The following is a 26,827-nucleotide window of genomic DNA, read 5'->3' as shown; positions in this document are numbered from 1 at the left end:
AAGTGCAGGCTGTACCAATTCACCTACACATTCCCCACTCTGTTCACAAGATATGGTACAGACCTTAGCGACTGACCTCTGTCTTTCTCAACACTGCTATATCCTCCCCCTTATGCCCCTCCCACCCAAAGGCTGGAGGAAGAATCAAAAACTTTCTGCACAGCCTTTCCTCCTTTCTCCTATGCCCCTGTAACTGTTTATTCAGTGCTCTTTTGCTTTGCATTCAAATTATCTTTGAAAAGAAAGGTAATTTTTTAAAAAATTCAAATGTACGCAAAATCATTACAGTTATCCTCCTTGGAATTCCTTTATAGCCAGTGTTCTCATTTTTATCATGCTTGATTCTTTTCAATTCCCATTACTTTCAGTATCTTTCTCAACGAATTCATCCATGCTGTCACATTTTAGAGCCAGGCTTGCCTCTAAAAGGGTGAAGGGTCTTGAAGATTTTAATGGAGATGGAGTCACTTGGGAAGTCTCCCTGTTTCCCATATCATCAGTTTGCCCTGATTATCAGGAAAAAATAAGAGCCAGTGGTAGTTGTCAAAATCTAGAGTTAGTCGCTGACTTTTGCTTCAATAGCCCCCAGTACAAAAATGATTTGATTAAGAAAATTTATTTATAGGCAGCATGCAGGTTTAACCATCAATTTTGACAGTATCTAACATACAACTAGATGCTACCCAGGGTTGATGGTGTACAAAGTGGAGTTAATGTCATGATTTTTCCACAGACTGTTTTAGTAACAAATTACTCCTGTTCACACAAACTAGGGCAAAACTTTGGATAAAACATCAAGACAGGCTGGTGTAGTCTGCTCAAAGATAACTCTTCACAGCCCCCCGGCTCCCCCCATCTTTCAGTTGCTAAGGATACAACACAACAGGATAAACTAACTGCTGCAGCAGAGGCGACTGCTCAACTTAGCACCAGACTTATTTGATTTGCTACTCTTCAAGGCATCTGATACCGGCTAGAGTCAGTTGTTGCACAGCAGGTGGCGTTTAGTTTGGTCTAGATATTTTCAGTTACACCCAAATTCTGCACAGAGCTCACAGGCTAGATTAATACTCAGCTGGTGATTTGAAAAGAAAATAAGCGAAACAGTTCTATCAGTTTCTTTGCCGATCCTTCCTTGGGAGAGGATATCTACCATCTGGAGACTGAGCTAACAGGTACTATTTTGAAAGCTGAACCGCTCTGTAATCAGGACTTGCAGCAATATCCCATTTTTGCAGCGATTTCACTTGCTAATGTTTATTGAATGTGTGCTGAGGTACAATAGACAACACTGTAACAGTAGCGTTCTGTACTGTGTTTATTGTTCATCCTTTTAGTATTGTATTTTGGGTAAATATATACCAGTCAACACTGAATAAGATCAAAACGTTTATGATCTTTTGTTAAGGAATTTGTGTACATTTGTCGTCGCTCTAACATTCCCTCCTCAATCCACCCCATTTCCCATTCCCCCACTTGTAGCATGAAATATTTCTTTCAGTCACCAACCTTTTGCAACCTGGTCAGATTACATGGACATTAAGTCAGAGATAGTGCAGTGAAAAACATGAAAGTCAATCCTAAAGATGTGTTTCCTTTTTATTAATCAAAGGGATCAGGTAGCAATTTAAAATGCTTTCATCTTTACAAACTAAAAACAAATTACAAACCAAAATAATGCATTTACAAGTAGACAATAAGCCTAAACTCTTATTCAACACAAACAAATGAATAACCTAACTCTGTGTCGCTCACTTTCAAAGCTGATTCCTACAACACTATAATGAAATAAATTATTGTAACTTTAGGAGTCACCAGACAGAATAGGTTAAACTTGTGCATTAAGCAATCAATTTCACTTTGGAACTTCATCACGAAAATATAAAAGCCACACAAAACCGGCATTGTTATAGTATTCACACTACTGCTCAGTGACATGCATCAGGTGGAGCGCCGCATTGGGTCCTGCTTCCTAATCTAGACTGCATTGACTGAGTAGATGCCAAACCAACGCTGGAGCATTTCTACGCATGGAGGGTCTTGTAAAAGACAAAAAGGGAATAACAAAAGGGAGAAAGGACCCCGACAACTATTAGTGACAAGATGTAGGAAAAATTAACTCATTTCAAAATGCTTTTCACAACCTCAGAACATGCCAAATCACTTTGAAGAACACATCACATATCCCTTTCCAGAGCTGAGGAAGTATTGCGTGTCAAGGGAACTACATGGCTAATTTGTCAGCATGTGTTTACAAAATGTCTGAGTATTAGTAGAAATATAACGCCACTTAAAAAGGTTGCCAGCCCTCCAGGGTTGCCTTGGGAGTCTCCAGGAATTAATCAATCTCCAGGACACCACAGCAGAAATGTGGGAGAAAAATCAGAGCAGCACATCAAAAACAGTTTGTGTTTGTTTCATTTCTTTGAGTGCTACCATTGATTATTCATGAAAACACAAGAGAATCATGTAACTAAAATTCTGTTTGGTTTTCACTTGGCATGGACACGTATTGAGTCATGGAATGGGCAGAACAAGGAAACGACAGTCAATTAATATATATAAAGCATAGTCACTGTCAAAAAAAAATGATGCATAATATGTACACAATAATTGCCCAAAAACAGCAATGCGACAATGACCGGTGAACCAGTTTTAGTCAAAGTATATATATATTAGACGGGACACTGAAGTTGACTCCCCTGGTCTTCTTAAAATAATCCTTTGAGATTTTTATAATCACCTGAGAAAGTACTTGCAACCTCACAGAGTTTATCATTTCAAGTAAAAATGACACTTTGCACTATGCACTGCAGGGTCAGTTTAGGTCTTTGTACACAAGTATCTGGAACCGGACTTGAACCCATAACCTTTTATTATTTGAACAGTTACAAAAAATTTCTAGTTATGTTTGGTTTAGCGAGCTGTTACTGCAGGGTATCACAAGGATCAATGCCCTAGCCTCAGACATTTACAATTCAATAAATCAATTAATTGGAGGAACTGAGTGTTACGTATCCAGGTTTGCTTGAGTAGGTTGGGGAAATAAAGCAGGATGCAAAAAAGGTGCAAAGGATCATGGAGAGGTTAAAGTGAGTGGACAAGAATGTGGCAGATGGAATATAATGTGAAGAAAAGTGAAGTAATCAATTTTTGATGGAAAAAATAAAAAGATTTACTTAACATGGTGAGTGAGTGGAAACCATTGGTGGAACCACAAGGTTCTGGTTATGTTTGTAGATGAATCTCGAGAGTTACAAACAAGTAATTAGAAAAGCCAATATTATTTAAGTCTTTATATTAAAGACCTTTAACAATAAGACTGAAAGAGGTTTAATGCAATTGTACTAGGCTTTGGTCAGGTTACCTTTGGCGTACATGGTTTTTAGTGACTCACCCAAGGAAGGATATATTTACCTTAAAGGGCAAGTGGCAGAAGTTCACTAAATTGATTCTTGCAATGGTCAGGCATTTAGGGCTGAGTCATGGAGAGATTTCGCTTAAATGGGATTGTGAATTTTTGGAATTCTTGAACTTGAGAGAGCCGTTGATGCTCAGAAGTATGTTTGAATGGAAGATTGATATTAAGTATAATTAACAAATATAGGAGTAATACAGGATAATAAAGCTGTGATTAGTCATGATCATATTAAATGGCACAGTTGGCTCAAAGAGCTGAATGGTGTATGCCAAATTCTAACTTACATATTCTTACACAAGAAAGAACAACAAGATACATTGTTCACCTCCGCTTGGAATTTATACTGTCCAGTCCATTATGAGTAGTAGTGTCATTTCCAGTTTTGATCTGCATAGGTTTGTATATGGGGCCCTATTCTATATGTTTGTTGATTGCATTATCGGTTGAGAACCATGACTCTAAGAATTCCTGTGTGTGTCTATGTTTGGCTTGGGCTACTATGGTTACACTGTCCCAGTTAAACCGATGGCCTTCACACAAGCTGGCCAAGGACCTACAACAGAGGCTGATACACTAGATGACGGATCACCCCATTCCACCCAGACAACCCAAAAATTCCTCAATACCCGCATGAAAATAAAATCAGTAACGACAAGATTATGGTATCCTTTGACATAACAGCATGATTCATATCAACTGATATCCGACTAGCCAACAAAACACTGGCCACATTACTAGAGGAAGCAGGAATGCAGACCAGCCGCTCGATTAGCAATGACAACATACTCAAACTACTAGATGTGTGCCTCACCACGCACTTTGTCTTTAATGGTCCAGTCTTCAAACAGATTAATGTCACACCCATAGGCTCACCCATCTCAGGACTCATCGCACAGGCAGTAATGCAAACACTAGATCACACCGCCCCCAGCCCCTCAATGAACCTAAACTGTGGATCTGGTATGTGGATGACACATTTGTCATTATTAAACAGGCCAAGCTTGATGAGACCCACCACCTCATCAACAACTTATTTGCCAGGATTAAATTCGTGAGAGAAAAAAAAACAATCAGCTTCAGTTTCTGGATGTAGGAGTTGAACGTATGACCAACGGAGAGTTCCAAAACTTGATATACAGGAAAGCAACCCAAACTGACCAAATCCTCACTTCCACAGCAACCATCCTAATGTCAACAAAGCTGTATTAAGATACTATTTATGGGAAAACAATCACCTTATGGTATTATCACTGGACTGTTAATCCTGAGATCCAGATACAGCTCTGGGGACCTGGGTTCAAATCCCGCCATGGCAGATGGTGGAATCTGAATTCAATAAATACCTGGAATTAAGAGTCTAACGATGACTGTGAATCCATTGTCGATTGTTGGAAAAACCCATCTGGTTCACTGATGTCCTTTAGGAAAGGAAACTGGTCTGGCCTACATGTCACTCCAGACCCACAGCAATGTGGTTGACTCTTACCTGCCCTCTGGGATCTGCAATAAATTCTTCCCAGTCAGCAACACCCTCATCCCATGAATGAATAAAGGACATGGGCCACCACTCACTGCAACACACCAGAACTATACCTGAAAGAGGAACAGCACCTACACAAAAACTTTGTTGTGAACAGATATCCCTGCAACTTCATCCGCAGGTGCCTACTAAACAGACAACAAGACACAGTATGCCCTAACACACTGGCCACATTGCCCTACATCAAAAACCCATCAGAACTGACAAGATTCCAAGGACCACTAGGAATCATGGTAACCTACAAGCCCACAGCCACTCTACAAGAAACACGCAAGAAATAAAGACTCCATTCGCACAACAAGCAGAACCAATGTGGTTTACAAAATACTATGCAATGGCTGCCACAAATATTACATCAACAGACAGAAAGGAAACTAGCCATCAGAATACACAAACATCAGCTAGCAGCAAAATGGCATGATGAACTCTCCTTATTATCAGTACACTCAGACAATGAAGACCATCAGTTTAACTGGGACAACCTAACCATAGTACCCAAAGCCAAACATAAACACACATGGGAATTCCTAGAGGCATGGTTCTCAACCCATAATGCAAATCAACAACCATACAGAATTGGACCCTATATACTAAGCCATACAGAACAAAATCAGAAATGACACTACTCGCCATAACGGTCTGGAGAGTATAAATTCCAAGTGGAGTAGAATATCATCGCTTCATTAGAGGCCTCACTGGTGATATTACCTAGCATAGTGACAAACCATCTCAATGGAAACAAGCCAGCTCAGCGAGCAACTCAACAACCTCACGCTTCCAGTATGTCTCTGAAACTGACTGCAACTCGTGCAGTCCACACACAAGTGATGGTAGGTGATTCTATACTTATCCTTAGGGCACATATTTGGGTTCCCGCTTTAATCAAATGGAAATAACTGGACCAATTAAAAAAAAATCGACCTTTAAAACCATTGGTTTTACATTAAAATCCTCTGCGACGTAACTGGGCTTTTAATTTTATAATAAGTTCATAATTATGACAAAACAGCCTCACTGGCCATGAAAAAAGCTAATTTTATATTATGAAATGTCAAATTTTTACATTTTTAAGAGATTTATGAGATTATGGAAGATGCTGAAATCTCATGTGTATATTTCCATCATTCATTTCACTCTACTCAAAAATTTTACCATTAAAGAAAGTGCAAAAATTCGTTTAGTTTTACTTCATGATTTGCTGTTTGTGAGCCTATATCATTGTGATTGGAGATAACAAAGTGTGGAGCTGGATGAACACCACAGGCCAAGCAGCATCTTGGGACCACAAAAGCTGATGTTTCGGGCCTAGACCCTTCATCAGAAAAGGGGGATGGGGAAAGGATTCTGAAATAAATAGGGAGTGGGGGGGAGGCAGACCAAAGATTGATAGAGGAGAAGGTAGGTGGAGAGGAGAGTATGGGTGGGGAGGTAGGGAGGGGATAGGTCAGTCCGGGGAGGACGGACTGGTCAAGGGGGTGGGATGAGGTTAGTAGGTAGGAAATTGAGGTGCGGCTTGAGGTGGGAGGAGGGGATAAGTGAGGTGGAAGAACATGTTAGGGAGGCGGGGACGAGCTGGGCTGGTTTTGGGATGCAGTGGGGTGAGGGGAGATTTTGAAGCTTGCGAAATCCACATTAATACCATTGGGCTACAGGGTTCCCAAGCAGAATATGAGTTGCTGTTCCTGCAACCTTCGGGTGGCATCATTATGGGAGGCCCATAATGAGGAGGTCCAGGATGGACATGTCGTCTAAGGAATGGGAGGGGGAGTTAAAATGGTTCACGACTGGGAGGTGCAGTTGTTTATTGCGAACCGAGTATAGGTGTTCTGCAAAGCAGTCCCCAAGCCTCTGCTTGGTTTCCCTAATTAGAGGATGCCACAATGGGTAGAGCAAATGCAATATACCACATTGGCAGATGTCCAGGTGAACATCTGCTTGATGTGGAAAGTCATCTTGGGGCCTGGGATGGGGGTGAGGGAGGAGGTGTGGGGACAAGTGTAGCACTTCCTGCGGTTGTAGGGGAAAGTGCTGGGTGATGGGGTTGGAGGAGAGTGTGGAGTGGGAAGGGAGTCCCAGAGAGAGTGGTCTCTCCGGAAGGCAGACAAGGGTGGGGATGGAAAAACGTCTTTTGTGGTGGGGTCAGATTATAGATGGCGGAAGTGCCGGAGGATGATGCGTTGTATCCGGAGGTTGGCGGGGTGATGATTTCACTGGTACTGCACATCTTGAAACTCCCTTCACTTAGTGGCAGATTAAAACAGATGTCAAGGAAAGTGAAATTTGTATCAGACTGATTGCTAGAGTTTTCCTCAAGGGCAACACTGGATGTCCTTTGCTACTGGCTACAAAATCTGGTTTAATCTAGACTAAATGAAAAGATAATGGATGATCTAGCCAGAATCAAAACAGGTTGCAATCATCCTCCAGAATTGTCCTCAAAACTAATTCCCAGATTATGAAGCGATATGAGCAAACATCTTGCATTAAAAAAACCTGGAACATTTAAGAAAAAGTTTCATCATGAACCTTTATTAGTTATAGAAATATTGAAGTCTGTTGTATAAAAAAGTCTGTTTGACTGGGCCACACATTTAGAGGGTGAAAATCATAGAGCAAAACTCCAAAAATAAGTTCAACCAGAGTTGGAGACAGTGTAGCAAATGGACTTTGACAATGTTTGGTGAAAAAGGTTGCATTTTCCTACTATCACCAAACACATTAACAATAAAATGTAACAGAAACATTCATTATTCTGGAAATCTTTTCAGTACAGTATTAAAACATAAATGTTGATTGCAGTGTTCATATTAAAGAGCAGGTTTGAAACTGAACTGCAGACTATATTTAGGTATATTACAAATAAATTCATTGTACCTGATTGCCTCCAAACTTCCTGTATACAAAACTAGATTAGAAGGCAGAATGAAAACTCAGACAGATGAAGATAACTTAAAGTATTGAATCAAAATGTCCCAGAAGAATTTGCTCACAGTACTGAATTGTTTTCTAGTGAAAACCTGATTGTGATCCTCCACAGATCATGACAACATCTTTCAACACAGCAAAAAAAAACACAATCCAGGGTATTTTTCCATTATTCCTGTACTTCAAATTAAGAAGGTTCACCATAGAATTACATTTCTAGCATCCAGCATCTGAATTGTAAATTGGGTATTGATTTTCGAGAAAGCACATTGCCAATAACCTTGTGTTTTCAAGAAGATTATTTGTTAAACAGATGAAATGCATTTGAGTGCTCAATAAATTTGAGGATTCATTAAAACTACTTATGCACAAACAAATTGGCAGAGGTTGCACAAAAGGTAATTTGTTTTGTAAAGTGTAATTCAGTGTAACCCAATTCAAGATTGCTCAGGAAAATTTCTAATGATTAAGTGCAGAGGTTTTGATGAATGGATCCCTGTTTGTGATTATATTACATCAGCAATTTTTAAAAATGTGGGGTTTGGATGCTTCACAAATGACTGCAATGATTCAATTTCCATATGAAGCCTATTTCAATCACAACAGGAGGACACACACAAAAATGGTACTAAGAACAAAAATCGGACATTAGTGACTTGGAAACAGAATTGGCTGAGTGACAAAAAATAGAGTAATGATTAATGGATGATTTTCAGCATGGTGGAAGGTTTATCGTGGAGCTCCCCAGGGATCTGTGTTCGGACACTGCTTTTCCTGATAAATATTAATGACTTACAGCTCAGTGTACACGGCATAATTTCAGACTCTGTGGACAATGTAAAACTGTAAACTGTGAGGAGTATAGTGCAGGCTTCAAAGGACATAGACAGGCTGGTAGAATGGATGGTCACACAGCCTGTGAAGTGAAATGCATAGAAATGTGAAGCGATTAATTTTGGCAAGATGAATATGGAAAGACAATACAAAATAGAGTACAATTCTAAGTGGGTGCAGGGACCTAAGTGTATAAATAATTAAATGTGGCAAGGCAGATTAAGTGTTTAATAAAGGGTACAGTGTCTTACACTTTCTCACAAGGCTTACAGTACACAAGCAAGAAGGTATATTGAACATTTCTAAGATACTGTTTTGGCTTCAGCTGAAGTATCATGTCAAGTTCTAGGTGCTACACTCGACACAAAAGATGTGAAGGATTGGAGACGTTGCAGAACAGATTTATAAAAATGGTTCCAGGAAAGAGGAACATAAGTTTTAAGAACAGGAAAATGATTTTCATGCAGTGAGTAGTTAGAATTTGAAAAACACTGCCTAGGTGTGTGGTGGAGCCAGATTCAATTGGAGAATTCAAAACAGAATTAGGTTGTTTCTTTTAAAGGGAAAATATGCAGGGTTACGAGGAGAAGCAGACGAACAGCCCGAAATGAAATGCCCATTTAAGAGAGCCATTGCAGGCACAAATATGCCAATAATTGCCTTCTGCACTGCAGTAGTTCTGTGGCTGTGATATGATCATGTGCAGTACAGTTCATGGCTATTAAAAAAGGTAGTCAGTAGCCGCTTACTAGGAAATTGCGGGACATCAGTAAAATGTATAAAACTAACAGGCAGAAAATGACCAGCTGGACCATCAAATTGGTCGCACACCACGGTGGCTGGAGCATCTTAAACTTACTTCCTTCGCTCTTTCTCCCACCGCCTAATATAGCCCAAGAACCCCTCCTGTCTCTGCAATTTCCACAAATTCACAGGAAAAATGGTGATAAAAGCCCAAGGTCAATAAAAAAAATGAATACACAGGAAATTCAGCTGGAGGTACTGGGAAGCAATCCAGGAGATCACCTAGTGCTTTTTTCTATATTCATTCATATGGTGTAGGCATTGTTGGCTCAGCCTACATATATTACCCATTTCTAATTGCCCTTGAGAAGATGGTGGTGGGCTGCCTTGAACAGCTGCAGTCTCTGTGGTGTAGGTTAGGAAGCAACTTCCAGGATTTTCACGCAGCAACACTTCAGGAACGGCTATATAATTCCAAGTCAGGATGGTGTGTTGCTTTGAGGGGAGCATGGTGTTCCCATATATCTGCTGCCATTGCCCATCTTAGTGATAGAGGTGATGGGTTTGGAAAGTGCTGTCTAAAGAACAGTGTTGAGTTTTTGCAGAGCTTACGGATGGTGCTTACTGCTCTCTCTTACCGAGAGAATAAATGGAAATTGAACAGAAGTAGAAGGTTGTGGTTACTTAAAGTCTGAAATAAAAAGCAGATAATGGTCCAAAAGAAAAAATGTACCTTAGCAGATTCAGCTATGGAGAGAGAATTAGAGGCTTCATCCAGGTGACTTTTCAGCAAAACTTCAAGGTTATCAAATTGAAACCCTTCCTGTTTCTCTCTCCACTAGTGTCAGTTGAATGCTAAGTGAACGGGGACAGGTTTTTCTGGTTTCTCTTTGAGCAAAATTATTGATGGAACAATATTCGTTTTATCATTGGAACAATATTCAGTATCTGCCATTAACAGCCAATGTCCTCTGTATTCAGTTATGCTCACTGTCATTTCTTTTGAGGGGAATTGCCTGCTGATCAATCATTTGGCTTGTTCCTTTGTGTTACTGATCCATATACATTGGCTTAGTGCTTTAGTAAAGATATTTTAGACCTGAAGGGGTTGCAATACTGAACCAGAAGAACAGTGGTAATAAATGCCATTCATTTAGCAATTCAGAACTCCGGGTTAATGTTCTGGGAATTTAGTTGCAAACTCCACTGCAGCAGATGGTGAAATTTGAACTGAATAAACACTAGATTCAGAAGATGGCCTAATAGGGACTATTTGTCAGTTGTTATTAAAAACAAATTTTTTGAGAGAAGGAAATCTGCCATGTTTACCTGGTCTAGCCTACGCGTGACTTCAGATCCACATCAAAATGTCTGATTCTTAACTGTCCACTGGGCAATTAGAGATGGGAAATTCATGCTGGCCTACCAAATGACACATCCATCCTGTGAAATTTGAAATAATTCAGCTCCAGGTGACCTGCCCCACCATTCAATGAGCTTACAGCTGATCTCACCCAACTCCACATACCAACATTTACCCATAACTTTTAATACCTTTTATTATCAACATCAGATTTAAAATGAACTCTTGATCAAGCATCAATTGCTTTTTACAACATTTCAAACATCTATCTCCTTTGAATCTGAATTAACTCTTCAACGGGTTCGACGCTGAATTTTGGCCAATGCCTTAGTCTTAAACTGCTCAATTAGACGAATTAATTTCTCTCCATCTTCTGTACCGGTTCTGTTCAATATCTCGCAAACTGTGTTCAAATCACCCCTTAAATGTTCTAAATTTCAGCGAGTACAACCTTGGTTTGTGTAAACTCTCCTTCTAGTTTACCTTTAGAGTCCAGTTAATATTCTTAATGACCACCCTCTAGCACAGTTGTTACCTACCAAGTTTCCCATTCTCAAACTGAATGCTAAATTCTAACATATTATGTTCACTGCTCTTTATGGGATCTTTTACTTGGAGACCATTTATTAAACCTACCGCAGACATTGCCAGATGCAAAATATTCCAAAACTGGTTGCTTGTACAAAATATTGTTCCAAGGAACTGTCCTGAAAATACTCCATGAACTCTTCCTTGAGGCTAGAGTTGCTAATTTGATTTTCCCAATCTACATGAAGATTAAGGTCATCCATTACGAATATGCTGTTTTCTTTACCAGCCCTCATTATGTCGTGATTAACTGTTTCAATCCTTTATAACAGTCACTGTTAGTCAGTTATAAGGCTACTCCCCCCAGTATCTTCTGCTCCTTGTTAGGTCTTACCTCCACATCCACAGATGAATCAACATCATTTGATCCTATATCATTTCTTGCTATCATATTTATTCTATTTCATACGAACAAAATTATCCTACTACCCTTCCTTTCCTGCTGTCCTTTCAAAACCTCACGTGCCCTGAATATTTAGTTCTCATGTTTTATTTCCTTATAACAGTACCTCTGTATTACCTGTAGAATTATATCCAGAAACCTCTATTTGTGCTATAAATGAATTTATTTGTCTTCATATACTATGTGCATTTAAGTGAAGGGCAATTAATGTTGGCTTTTTAACTATTCTTTCCCCTTTGTCCCTATTTGCTGGTATTGTTGCACACACTACTTGTACACACCTTCCTATCCCAATCCAGTATCATTATCAAAATATTTGCATTACTTTGCCACTACATCCTTTTGATTTGTAAACCTACATATCCAAATTCCAAACCCTCTTTCCCTTAATTTATTTAAAGCTCTCTCTACAGCCTTAGCTATTCAATTCACAGACAGCACCCAAATAACAGCTTAAAGTTAACAGCTCAGGAGATGCTATCAGGAATCATTGCTTGGAAACATGGTGGAAGTAGTGGTGGAAATCCAGAATACAATATTTAGAAAAGCTAATGAAATTGGTGTTGAAATGAAAATGTCAAAACCAAGATTGACTGATTTTTGAGAGGCAAGGATGGCAAACCAAGGTAAGTAATTCACTAACGCTATCAATCAGTCATGATCCAACTGGATGGTGGAACAGGTTCAAGTTGCTGAATGGCTTACTCCTGTTCCTGAGTTCCTAGTAATGTCCCTACTTCAATTCCAAGAAAAACCCAATTTCAACTCTGTGGCAGGAAGATAGAAACCATTCATGTTAAAACCCCTGGACTCTGACAGATAGTGAGTGAGAATTTGTGGAACCTACTATTTAGGTTTGTACTTGATCAATGACCCATTTGGTGAGGTTCCTGACTTGGACTGATTTCTGCATGAATGTTTCCCAGTACATTTTAGGACCTCCAGATCAGAAGGCAAGCCTGCAACATATTACCAGCTAAATGATCAGAAGACAATTTGAATTTTCATACAGCTTGTATGAAGCAACAGGTTGCATTCAGTTAACCTGGCAGTAGATGCTTCAAGATACCATTACCAAACAGAATATAACAGCAATAACATAAAGAAAGGTGACAAAATGCTTGGTCAAGCTTGAAGGCTTAATGAGAATTTTATAGGAGAAGAGCAAAGTGGAGAGGTTTAGGGAAGAAATTCCAGACCTTAGGGAGTTGGTAGATCTGCTCACAATGGTGCAGCAATGAAATTTAGAAACATGCAATTGGCCAGAATTAGAGGTACATAAGGAGTTAATAGGGCTGGAGTTGGTAATGGAGATTTCAACACAAGAATAGAATTCTTCCAGGCAGAGGTCGAGAACAAAAGTAGGTAACAAGTACAGAGAAGTGCATGGCTGGCATTTTGTGCCTTTCTGCCTGCAGACTGTAGCCTGAGTTTTCATAAGAATTGGCAGTACAACTGAAAGGTTCAGTAAAATCTGGTTACAACTGTACTTTTCAGAGATACCAGATAAGGTTCATTGTTAAAAACATGGATACAGAATCCAGGTGTCTTCCCAAACAAAACCAGAAAATGGTGGAAATATTCAGCAGAACTGGAAACATCTGTAGAGAGAGCAACACAGTTAAGGTTTCAGATCAAGAATCTTTCGGTTGCCTCACGTTTCCTGGCAAATAGCTGCTAGCCCCACATTTCCTGGCAAATAGCTGCTATCAGTGCTGGTACGCTTTCGTTGTATACCAGAGATAATGGGAACTGCAGATGCTGGAGAATTCCAAGATAATAAAATGTGAGGCTGGATGAACACAGCAGGCCAAGCAGCATCTCAGGAGCACAAAAGCTGACGTTTCGGGCCTGGACGAAACATCAGCTTTTGTGCTCCTGAGATGCTGCTTGGCCTGCTGTGTTCATCCAGCCTCACATTTTATTATCTTCGTTGTATACCACTTGCGTTTATTCAACAGCTCATGACTCACCAGATTACCTGACATTGCTTCACAGGAGCAATCAAACAGATTTGACACAGGTTCAGATTTAAGGCAGGTGACACAAAGCTTGACCAACAAGGCAGTCTTTAGGGAGGTTCATAACAGGAGAAGAGGTTTAGGTAGGGAATTCCAGAATTTAAAGCCTTATTGGCAGCAGTACAGTCCAAAATGATGGCACAATTAAAATCAGGGATTCTCCAGAGGCCAGAATTGGAGGCACACAGCTATCTCAGAGGGTTATCGGTGGTGGAAGAAGTTACAGAGATAAAGTGAAATAAGGTGATTGGGGGATTTAAAAGCAAGGATGAGAATTTTAAAACCAAGGTTTAGCCAGGACCAAACGTGTGTTATCGAGCACAGGAATGAAGAGTGAAATAGACTTCATGCAATTTAAGACTCATACTGCAGAGTTCTGCACATTGTAATCAGTTTCATCTACATGGAAAATTGTAATAAATTGTTTAGGTGAGGCCAGCCAAATGACACCATGGTACTGGAATCTGACACATTTATAAAATTAGAATCCTTCATGCATGGTATAAACATCCATCTGAAATGTTGCGGGAACCTTGTAACCAAATCATCAACAAAATATACTTTTTTTAAATCCACCGCATCACACACAGCGTATAGCATGTACTGTAAAACCCCTCGCTTCACATTCCTGATTTTGTCTCTTTGCCTGAATGAAAGTTCAGCCAGCTACACTCCTTACCCAGTATGCAATTTCCCATTGTTGAATGTTTTAAAAATTCCTAAGTACCACATCAGTAACAGTCACTCAGTTCTTAAGGTACTGCTGATGAAGCAGAGACATTCTTATAAGTCTACTGTAAATGTAATTAGCAGATATTTGTACAATTCCCCAAGGTACTTCACAGATGTGCTATCAGACAAGGTCTGACATTCAGAGACACAGGAAGATGTTAGGACAAGTGACAAAAACACTATGTTAATTATGTTAAAAGGAGCATCTTAGGAGGGAGAAAGAGAGGAGGGAATTCCAAACCTTGGGGTCTAGACAGATGAAGACTTGGCAACCACTACTGGTGAATATAATATTGGAATCACACAAGAGATCAGAGTTGAAAGAGTGTAGAGATGAGAGATTTGTGGTGCTGAAGGAGCATACCAAGATAAGTGGAATGAAACCACGGAGGCCCAGTGTTGACAATTTTAAACACAAGTTTTTGTCAGCCTGGAAGCCATGGTAGAACAATGAGCACAGGGTGAACAGGACTTACTGAGTTTTTAATATTCCATTCCACAAATTGAATCTTGAGCTGCGCCCAAGAACACAAATTACTTTGGCTTACGCACTGATACCAGTTGTGCTCAAGATCTTTCATCTTTATCCCACAGGTAGCAAGGTACCTTAGTCAACACCTCAAAGTGACATTTTTTAGGAATGCCATCGTAATGACTTAGGGATGGAGAACAATAGTAGGTCAATGAAAAATCACAGTCGCATAATTCCCAATAAAAATCACTGTTCTCCCAAAAACAAAACAAACAAGCAAATCTTCATTGGTAAATAATATTCATTTTATTCCTCATTATTTTCCCCACTTGCCAGAGAAGTAAATAGTGAATGTAGAAAAAAGTCTTAATTGATATATTTAAGTATTTGCCATTTCTAAACTGCTGTGCTAAACACAAATGAATCTTCCATTGGCTTGTACAAAGGTGTGATTTGAAAGGACACACAAACTTTTCAATTCCAACATCAAATTCGGGGCTGTTGTTCAAGTATGTTAGCAACATTTACAATTACCTGGTATTTCAAATAACAAGCTTTCTTTATTTAAAGATCATATTATGGTATATTACACTGCTATGACTTATCTAAATGGCAGAGCAGACGTGATCATCTGAATGCCTATTTCTTCTCCTATGTCTTATGGTCTTATAGTTCACTTGTCCAATTATATCAATATTTTGGGAAACTCAACAGCCCATAAAATTCAAGCTACCTTACCAAAGAATTCTGACAATTAAATATATGTATGTGTAAGTGCATGCACAATGGCACTTCTCAGAGTTTGTTTTTATTAATTCAGAGAATATGCGCACTCCTGGCTTGCCCATTCCTATTTGCCCAGAGGGCAATTAAAAGTCAACAAAATTGCTGAGAGTCTGAAATCACATGTCAGCCAGACCAGCTAAGGATGGCAGATTGCCTTTCCTAAAGGACAGGATGAACCAATGTTAGTGACATTAGGTTTTTACAACAATTTACATTGGTTGAGCTAGTTTTTTTTTAATTTCCAGATTATTTTCACATTATATTCAATTATCTGCTATGGTGGGATTTGAACATATGTCTCCAAAACATGAATTTTGGATTCTGGATTACAAGTCCACCAAAATTATCACCGTGCCACCATCTTCCCATAGGTGATGATAGTAGGACTATCACAACTGGTGTCACTGGCTCTGGGAGCGTTGAGGAGGAAAGGACGGGGCAGGCCGAGGAGCAGAAATAAACAAGGAAGTCCTTCTCTCAAATTACTGTTACTTTGTAGAATCAAAATTTCAGAAATACATGATATACTTGAGTAAAGTACTACTTTGTCTTTTCAGCTCTTGTAGCCCAGCTTCAAAATTGATTTAAATTGATAAGATGAATGTGTTGGTCTACTTGCTACAAAATGAGTCAGGAAAGCTCAAAGCCATCTCCAGTGGACAGGGAGCATACAGTACAGATTTCATTTGACAGCAATATGTTACTCTCAGACAATTAGACTTAGGTATAATGTTGATAAAATGTCAAATATGGTTTACAGTCATATAATTAGACCTTATCAGAAAGTACTCCATGCTGTTTGGGTACTCAAAGTGTAAAACAAGAACTATTACGCTTCTTCAGTACTGACATGTTTCAATTTGATAGAAGCATTAGGATCAGAGAATATTAGTGTTTTAAAAGTAATTACAACTTGTGTTAGACTGAGATTATAAACAGAAATAGAACTATTTGTTAAAAGTAACGTTTTGATATTTTTCAGAGCACGCACCTATTAGTTTCATGTACTGTATGATGGTTTACAGAGCAGTACAAGGTTTGATGAAAATCAGGTATACATGGACTTGAATTAGATTCCCAGTGACTATGCACATTGTGAAGATTCAGGTCAGATGCTGGCCTTGAATTCAGCCAGGACAATGGTATTACAGTTGGCCAGAATACTCCAGGAAGATGAAGCTGATCTGAATAGAAGTCTTAAGGCCTCAGGATGTTCAAAACACTTTACAATCAATGAAGAGATAACAAGGTGTAGAGCTGGATGAACACAGCAGGCCAAGCAGCATCATAGGAGCAGGAAAGCTGACGTTTCGGGCCTAGACCCTTCTTCAGAAATGGACAATCAATCAATGAAGTTCTTTTGGAATTTAGGAAACATACTTGCAGTTGATTTACAGAAAACTCCCACAAACTGCAACATGATAATGCCAGGGCGATCATTTTTTTAGTGACTCTAGCTGAGAAATATATAATGTCTAGGACATTGAAAGAACTCTGTCCTCTTCCATGTAGTTCTATGGGATTTATTTTTTATGTTCACCTGAAAAGGTGGGACGTGCCTCAGTTTAACATCCCATCTGAAAGAGGCATCTCCGAACTGTAGCTTTCCCTCTGCATGTACTAAACTTGTAAGGAGCCTAAATTACATGCAGAAGTCTCTGGTGAGGCAACTGAATGCAGAATCTGTAACTCAGAGCTGCCAGTTCAGAATGGCTAATATTGCTAATTGAACAATAGTGGAATCATGAGGAAACGGTCAATATTCCTGCTTCCGAATGTCTCTAGCAACTGAAGTAATTGTGAACTGTTAATCTAGTTTATCAAACATATCACACCAAAACATAAGGTTAAATTTTCATTTCTAGCTGATCATTTCTTTTACATAGTATTTTAGTTTAAATGCATAAGTTGGAAAGAAGTTTGACAATAATGAACAATACAGAAAGTTGTAAAAACACCTCGATTATCTTCAGCTAATACCACAAAACAAATTATCTGGTCAGTGGCATTTGCAGAATTTGTTGTACAAAAATTAACTTCCTACATTATAGCAGTGACTACATTTAAAAAGCAATTAACTGACTATAAAGAACTTCTTTAGCTTTTCCAAAAAAGTATACACAAAGCCTTTTCCAGAATACTGTGTCCAATTCTGGTCATCCTGTCATTGGAAGGATATTAGAACATAGAACATCACAGCACAGTACAGGCCCTTTGGCCCTCGATGTTGTGCCGACCTATGATACTGATCTCAAGCCCATCTAACCTACACTATTCCATGTACGTCCATATGCTTATCCAAATATACATTATGAAGATGGATAGCGTTCAGAAGAAATTTACCAGTATGTTGCAGGGAATGGAGGGTTTGAGTTATAAACAGAGGCTGGATAGGCTAGATCTTTGTTGACTGGCGCATAGGAGGTGATCTTACAGATGTTTATAAAATCATGAGGCATATAGATAAGGTGAATGGTTGGTGTCTTTTCCCTAGAGTGGGGCATTTCAAAACTAGCTGGCATATTTTCAAGGTGAGAGGAGAAGGATTTTTAAAAAAAGAGACCTTGGGCAATTTATTTTTTAAACATAGCATGGTTTGTGTGGAACAAAATTCCAGAGGAAGTGCTGATGTGGTTACAATTATAACATTTAAAAGACATTTAGACAAGTATAAGCTCATTTATGTGAATTTTTTATTCAGTTGTAACAAAGGAGTATGTTTTTAAAATTAAAATTCTCCAAAATAATTTCAAAAGGAAGCAATTATGTGGTTTAGAGACAGTAGGAACTGCCGATGCTGGAGAATCTGAGATAACAAAGTGTAGAGATGGATGAATACAGCAGGCCAAGCAGCATCAGAGCAGCAGGAAAGCTGACTTTTCAGGTCTCGACCCTTCTTCAGAAATGGGGAAGGGGAAGGGGATTCTGAAATAAACAGACAGAGACAGGAGGAGGCAGATATAAGATGGATAAAGGAACAGGTAGTGGAGAAAAGACGGACAGGTCAAGGAGGCAGGGATGGAGCCAGTAAAGGGGAGTGTAGGTGGGGAGTCAGGATGGGGATTGGTCAGTCCAGGGAGGACGGGCAGGTCAAGGAGGCGGGGATGATTCTGGTAGATAGAAGGGTGGGGGTGGGCTTGGGCGATGAGAGAAAGGACAGACACGTTAGGGAGGTGAGGACGAGCTGGGCTGGTTTTGCAATCCAATTGGGAGCGGTGAGATTTTGAAGCTTGTGAAATCCACATTGATACCACTGGGCTGGAGGGTCCCCAAGCGAAATATGAGGTGCTGTTCCTTCAACCTTCGGGTGTCGTTGTTATGGCACTGGAGGAGGTTCAGGAAGAAGTGTCGTCCAAGGAATGGGTGGGGTAGTTGAAATAGTTTGTGACCGGGAGGTGCAGTCGTTTGTTGCGAACCAAGTATAGGCGTTCCAGAAAGTAGTCTCCAAGCCTCCCCTTGGTTTCCCTGATGTAGAGGAGGCCACTTCGGGAAGTGGATACAGTATGTCACATTAGCTGATGTGCAGGTAAACATCTGTTTGATGTGAAAGGTTTTCTTGGGGCCTGGGATGGTGGTGGTGGTGGTGGTGGTGGGGGGGAGGGGGGGGGTGGTGGTGTGGGGGCAGGTGTAGCACTTCCTGCAGTTGCAGGGAGAAGTGATGGGGCTTACCCTCTGTAAGGCACCACCGGTGCTAGGCTGGGGTGGGCAAGGTCAGAAATCACACAACTGCAGGTTATAGACCCACAGGTTTATTTGAAAACACAAGCTTTCAGAGCCTTCTTGAGGTGTTAGTGAGAGAGGTGGTATCAGTAAAAGACCAAAGGGTCACACTAATGATGAAGATGTGCTAAACGAACCGAAGATGCTGTTAAATCTTTAATCAGTTAGAAGGTTTTTAATTGATTAATATGTACATGCAAATCCCCAAACTCCCTTGAAGTCACAGTCCTGAGAGAACTACAGGTTTTATCAGTGTAAAGAAGAGGCGGCATTTTAGGTCAATCAATGCATGTGAGGTGAGGAAGGGTGTAAGCCAGAAACGTCAGCTTTCCTGCTCCTCTGATGCTGCTTGGCCTGCTATACACCTCCTCCCACCCACCTTCCTACAAAAATTCCATTCCCTATTCCCAACTCCTTCGCCTCCGCCGCATCTGCTCCCAGGATAAGGCATTCCACTCCCACACATCCCAGATGTCCTCATTCTTCAAGGACCGCAACATCCCGCCACCCCCACCTGTGGTGGTCAAGAACACCCACAACCATGTCTCCCACATTTTCCGCAATTCATCCCTCACACCCTGCTCCCGCAATAACCGCAATAAAAGAGAATCCCCCTGGTCCTCACACACCACCCCACCAATCTCCGGATACAATGCATCATCCTCCGACACTTCCACCATCTATAATCCGACCCCACCACCCAAGACATTTTTCCATCCCAACCCTTGTCTGCCTTCCAGAGAGACCACTCTCTCTGTGATTCCCTTGTTCACTCCACACTCCCCTTGAACCCCACCACACCCAGCACTTTCCCCTGCAACCACAGCAAGAGCTACACTTGCCCCCACACCTCTTCCATCACCCTCATCCCAGGCCCCAAGATGACTTTCCACATCAAGCAGATGTTCATCTGCACATCCGCCAATGTGGTATACTGCATCTGCTCTATCCGTTGTGGCTTCCTCTACATTGGGGAAACCAAGCGGAGGCTTGGGGACCGCTTTGCAGAACACCTACACTCGCATCTCCCAGTCGCGAACCACTTTAACTCCCCCTCCCATTCCTTAGACAACATGTCCATCCTGGGCCTCCACATTATGGGCCTCCCATAATGATGCCACCCGAAGGTTGCAGGTACAGCAACTCATATTCCGCTTGGGAACCCTGTAGCCCAATGGTATTAATGTGGATTTCGCAAGCTTCAAAATCTCTCCTCCCCCCATTGCATCCCAAAACCAGCCCAGCTCGTCCCCACCCCCCTAACCTGTTCTTCCACCTCACCCATCCCCTCCTCCCACCTCAAGCCGCACCTCCATTTCCTACCTACTAACCTCATCCCACCCCCTTGACCTGTCCATCCTCCCCGAGCTGACCTATCTCCTCCCTACCTCCCCACCCATACTCTCCTCTATCAATCTTTGGTCTGCCTCCCCCTCTCTCCCTATTTATTTCAGAATCCTCTCCCCATCCCCCATTTCTGATGAAGGGTCTAGGCCCAAAACGTCAGCTTTTGTGCTCCCAAGATGCTGCTTGGCCTGCTGTGTTCATCCAGCTCCACACTTCGTTATCTTTTCATCCAGCCTTACACCTTGTTATCTCTTACGTTAGGTGCGAGTCCTTGTCTACAATCTGTGTTTCGGTTTGGAGTCAGACAGGTTTTACTTCTCAAGTCGGAATTTGTAAAACACCACATTGACTAACTATCTATAAATTGTGTGCTTTCTGAACAAAATAAAATGCAAATACAAATTCACCCCATAGATTCACGTGTGTGTGCGCACGCACATGTGACAGAGAATGTGTGCATGTGCAAGACAGAAGGAGAGTGCAAGTGTGTGCGAGAGAGAGCACGCAAGAGGCATGCGTGTGTGTGTGTGTGTGTGTGTGTGTGTGTGTGTGTGTGTGTGTGTGTGTGTGTGTGTGTGTGTCTGTGTGTGTGTGTGCGCGCGCGCGCGCGCGCGCGCGCGCGCGCGCGCGAGAGAGAGAGAGAGAGATAGAAACAGACAGCATGGCACATAGGCAAACCATGCAGATGCTACAACAACAGATGAATGGAAACTGCGCAACAATCGCCAGATAGGGATGTTCCCCTCCAGTGGGGGAACACTTCAGTGATCAAGGACATTTGGCCTCGGATCTTCGGGTAAACATCCTCCAAGGTGGACTTCAGGATACACAACAATGCAGAGTCGCCGAACAGAGGCTGACAGCCAAGTTTGGAGCCCATCAGGACAGCCTCAAGCGGGATCTTAGGTTCATGTCGCATTACATGTGACCCCACCACACTATACACTCACACACATTCGCACAGATCATCTCATACACACAGTCTCTCTCTCTCTCTCTCTCACACACACACACACACACACACACACCTACCTGTGAATCTTTGGGGTGAAACTGTATTTGCAGGTACATTCTCTTTTGTTCAGAAAGCACCCAATTTATAGACAGACAGACAGACAGACAATGTGGTGTTTTATAAATTCCTGCTTCAGAAATAGAACCTGTCTGACTCCAAACCAAAACAAAAACAGATTTTAAACAAGGTCTCACACCTAATATGCACTGTCTGACATAAAATGTCGTCTCTTCTTTATATTGATAAAACTTTTAGTTCTCTCAGGACTGTGATTGCAAAGGAATTTGGGCTTTACATATACATATTAATCAGTTGAAACCTTCTAAATGATGAAAGATTTAACAGCATCTTAGGTTTGTTTAGTACATCTTCATCATTGGTGTGAACCTTTGCTTTTTTATATAAATTCTGTGTTTGATACTATCTCTCTCACTAACACCAGGAGGAAGAATTAGGCTCCGAAAGCTTGTGTTTTCAAATAAACCTGTCAGACTATAACCTGGAGACCTGGAGTCCCATGATTTCTGACCCTATCGAAAGGCAATCACGATACTGTGCATTTTTATTTCCTATCGGAGTGTGTGTTTAAGCTTCCATTGTTTATGAAAGGAAGATATGATGTGCCTTTTTAAAGCTATGAATGTCTGCACATCATCAGTTGCTTTGTCATAACTTTGCACTATATCAACAACCCTGCACCAAAAATAACAGAAAGTTAACAGAAATTAAAATATAATGGGAGACATGAAAACCGTCACTTTAATCATGCAATATCTGTAGCTGCTCCTTCTAAGACAGGAAAACAAATGAAAAACACTCAAGCAAAGTAAAGTACCACATAAATAATGCAATTCAGCATTTCAAGGTGACAGAAGGCTGAAGACAATCTCCACATTACTGCAGTTTTCAGAGTATTAATTAGGTTAAAAGAAAACTCCTGATTTTAGCAGCTATCTTCCAGTTCTTTATTGAAACTCTCCTCCAGTATTAACAGGGATAATTAGCATAAAATGACAGATGCAAACATAATTGTGTTTTAATGCTGACAAATACCACTTTAATTTCAAGTTATTTCCCATCTAAAGAGATTGCACCACAGTTTAAGTACTAAATGGAAAGATGTTACCTATATCAAACTGAAATTTACCGTAAAAATTGATCAATTTTCTTTCCTTACAGAACAGTTCCAAGCCAAGCCCATTTAACATGAATTATATAAATGCAGTCTTTTCTTGCTGTCGGAAGTTTCAATATTAGGTTCTTACCCTGGTTGAAATTTCTGCGCTGTGCGCATCACAGTGTCTGAGTTTTATTCAAGTACAGGATATAAAATGATACATCATTATTCATTCAGTTTGCTAGTACAATTGAACAGTATGTTTTTAGCAAATGTTGAAACGTATGTCTAGATTAATCTTCAATTAATAGAAAAAGACTTTCAATTACACTTTACTGTATTCTCTTTTGATGAGGAAGTGTCTTATTGCATGTATAAGATATGTTGATCCATATTTTACTTTTCTCCCTGACATTTCTATTAACTGCAGGATGATCCCTGGGATTTTATGGCCTGTTTGGATTTACAGCCAATTATTGATTGGTAGTCAATACAAAGCAAAAGGGGAAAGATTTCAGCTCACCAAATAAGTGAAAAGCAGTCACCGCAGTACCCGCTTAACCAAAACACCAATGCCTGATGTGTGGGACTTGACTACCTCAAGCAAATGCAAATATCTGGTCTGAATTTCTTATCTGGCAGCCCAAATGCTTGGCCTCAACTATTAAGAACAGTGATCTGCAGTCAAAGGGCAGAAAAGCAACCAGTGCAGATACACACAGCTTTCCAGTGCCAAAGTCTCAATTTTCTACAATACGTACTGATAAATGAGTAAACACACCTGAATGAACGCCAAGGAGATGCATTTTGTATTGGAGATAAGTAAACTACATCTATTGACCAGAAACACAATGCCATTGCAGGGCCCAAGTTGTGTCCCACTGGATTCTCCAAACAGCAGATAAAGTATGCTACTATACAGTATGGCAGAAGCATTTTTGACACATTGGGATGAATTGATTGAATGCATCAATATAGACAAATGTAAATACTTAAAACAGCAAAGAATTATTTATAGATCATTCAAAACATAATTTTTGAAAAATGTATTACTGCCTTTGATGATGGAATTGCAATTAATCTCACAATTATTGCTATTTCCCAATGAAAGTGAACTGAATAAATCCAGTTACTGTAATGAAACCTTACATTGTAGCTATATAACTGAAAACCAAAGTGACAGCCATTTTTACAGTATCAGCCTCTTTCTATCTTGCCTGTATACAGTTCTTCTATTTCCCATAGGCTTCATTGGAAATGGATTAATCCTGGTTGTAAACTTGAATGATCATAAGAAAATGACCATCCCAGATCTCTATTTTGTAAATCTTGCTGTAGCTGACCTGATCCTTGTAGCAGATTCCCTCATTGAGGTCTTCAACCTGAATGACAAGTACTATGACATAGCCATTCTGTGCACCTTCATGTCCCTGTTCCTGCAGATCAACATGTACAGCAGTATCTTCTTTCTCACATGGATGAGTTTCGACCGGTACCTTGCCCTGGCACAATCGATGAAGTCTGGCACACTCCGAACATTGCAGCATGCAAAATGGAGCTGTGGCCTGATCTGGTTGACATCTATCCTGGCTACAATGATGCCTTTTGCTGTGGTACAAGTGCGTCACACAGGGGAAGTTCACTTTTGCTTTGCAGATGTTACAGAGATTCAATGGTTGGAGGTAACTCTTGGGTTTGTCATACCCTTCTTCATCATTGGACTCTGCTATTCACTGATTGTACGGATTCTCACAAAAGCCCAGAAGCACAACCGCCTTTGGCCAAGACGTCAGAAGGCCCTTCGCATGATTGTTGTGGTTGTTCTGGTTTTCTTTATCTGTTGGCTACCTGAAAATGTCTTCATCAGCCTTCAGCTCCTACAAGGCACAAACGATTCATCAGTTTCTCTCAAGAAATCAATGGGCCACTATTACCCACTTACACGTCATATTGTCAACCTGGCTGCTTTTTCTAACAGTTGTCTGAATCCTATTATTTATAGCTTTCTAGGGGAAACGTTCCGAGACAAACTTCGCCTTTACATGAAAAGGAAAGCAAGCGTATCTACAGTTTATCGGCTTTGCAACAACACTTTGAACTGGAACATTCCTGTAACTGTAGAGGAATCTTTTGCATAGCAGATGAAATCTCTACAAGCACAAGTAATTAAAAGGAGGCCCAAATTGCATTCAAATTTGTTTAATTATAATTTTCAGTTTGGCCAGTTGGAAGCAATGTTTCCACAGCCATCAACTTCAAAGTGAGTTGGTCTAAGCACAATAATGGAAGTCAACTCCAATATAATGACCAGGATGAAGTTGGTCGAATGCATTTGGGTAAAGTTGAGAGCAACCTCTTTCTACGTTTGCTGCATTCACCATGCTTTTTACTCATATGGAAACAATCAACTAGCACTTGTTCATGTGACTATTTAAGGCTTTCAGTTTAAAGCAGAATTATATTTAATAAAGATATTAAAAGTCCACAAAGTAGACCCTTTCCTAAACTGGAAGGAAAATGAAAAACAGAATAAGACTCAAATGTACTAAATTTTGTATGGTTTGTAAAATAATTCTACCTTAATTTCAACCTGTGCATTCAGTTTAATTGCAATGATACAAACTAAGTTTGACAGTACATGTTGAGTTTTTAAAAGTTTGTATTTGTTGATCAAGCATCACAACTTAACAGAAAACCCTGGGGGCAGTAAAAATGTCAGTGTTTATGAATGAAAAATTCATTGTGTTATCAAGGTCAGACATTCCAGAAAACAACCTAGAGGCATACCAACACCAATATAACAATACTTCAAAATAAACGTGGATGATGAGTTCATGAACGGATATCAATGAAAGTAATATTTATAACAAATATAGGGTGAACTGGGTCTAATTTTCAAGTTACCTCGCAGGCAGATTACAGTCAGATAACCAAGATTGCTCAAAATATACTTGGCTGTTGTAATTCATGAGGGGGAAAATAAGACAGATAGAAAATAAAAATGGAGAGAGACAGGGTAAGCAAAAGCACAAGTGAGAGAAAGTTGGTAACTCAAGAAAAAGTAAATTTGAGAGGAAAGGCAAAAAGAACAGATGAAAGAAAGGCAGTACCTACACACATATAGTAACTTTCACAACCTCAGTGCTTCCAAAATCACCTACTGCAACTATTTTGAAGAATGCACTGTTGCAATAAAGGGAATGCATCAGGTTGAGGTTCTGGGTGTGAGTTTGCTCGCTGAGCTGGAAGGTTCGTTTTCAGACGTTTCGTCACCATACTAGGTAACATCATCAGTCAGCCTCCAACGAAGCCTTCATCGGAGGCTCACTGATGATGTTACCTAGTATGGTGACGTAACGTCTGAAAACGAACCTTCCAGCTCAGCGAGCAAACTCACATCCAGGGAATGCATCCTGCTTGCACCCAGAAGCTCCTACAAATAGCAACATGTGAAATGATTAAATAATTTCTTCTGGAGAAATAAAAACAGAAAATGAGCGTTCATCAACCTTAACTCTATTTCACTATCAAACAGTTGCAGCCTAACTCAGTGGGTGTTTCCAGCTGTTTCTGTTTTTATTTCAGACTTTCTGCTATGAAGTCTTTTGCCTGCATTTGAATGAAGAATACATACTTATTAGGATAGAACATAGAACATAGAACATAGAACAGTACAGCACAGAACAGGCCCTTCAGCCCACGATACTAAGGAAAACTTCCCTGCTCTCTTCAGATAGTTCCATGGGAGGTTTGATATCCAACTGAAAGGGAAGACGGTAGCTCAGTTCAGCATCTGCAT

General features: G+C 40.3%; 2 protein-coding genes across 3 annotated transcripts in view; one reads left to right on the top strand and one right to left on the bottom strand.

Moving 5' to 3' along the window:
• Positions 1-26,827, bottom strand: part of LOC125462293 (uncharacterized protein C7orf50 homolog) — a 335,367-nt gene that overhangs the window by 242,351 nt on the left and 66,189 nt on the right. The gene's annotated exons all lie outside the window — the stretch shown is intronic.
• On the top strand, positions 1,034-26,269 carry gper1 (G protein-coupled estrogen receptor 1). The gene is made up of 2 exons (XM_048552155.2): positions 1,034-1,175; positions 23,459-26,269. The coding sequence occupies exon 2, from the start codon at positions 24,090-24,092 to the stop codon at positions 25,164-25,166; it is 1,077 nt and encodes a 358-aa protein (XP_048408112.1). The 5' UTR covers positions 1,034-1,175; positions 23,459-24,089; the 3' UTR covers positions 25,167-26,269.

Source organism: Stegostoma tigrinum, chromosome 23 (genome assembly GCF_030684315.1).
Source record: "Stegostoma tigrinum isolate sSteTig4 chromosome 23, sSteTig4.hap1, whole genome shotgun sequence".
NCBI lineage: Eukaryota > Metazoa > Chordata > Chondrichthyes > Orectolobiformes > Stegostomatidae > Stegostoma > Stegostoma tigrinum.
This window is presented reverse-complemented; position numbering and strand designations above follow the sequence as displayed.

Coding starts and splice junctions, on each gene's coding strand:
- gper1 (XM_048552155.2), top strand. CDS start 24,090: ATGATGGAATTGCAATTAATCTCACAATTATTGCTATTTCCCAATGAA.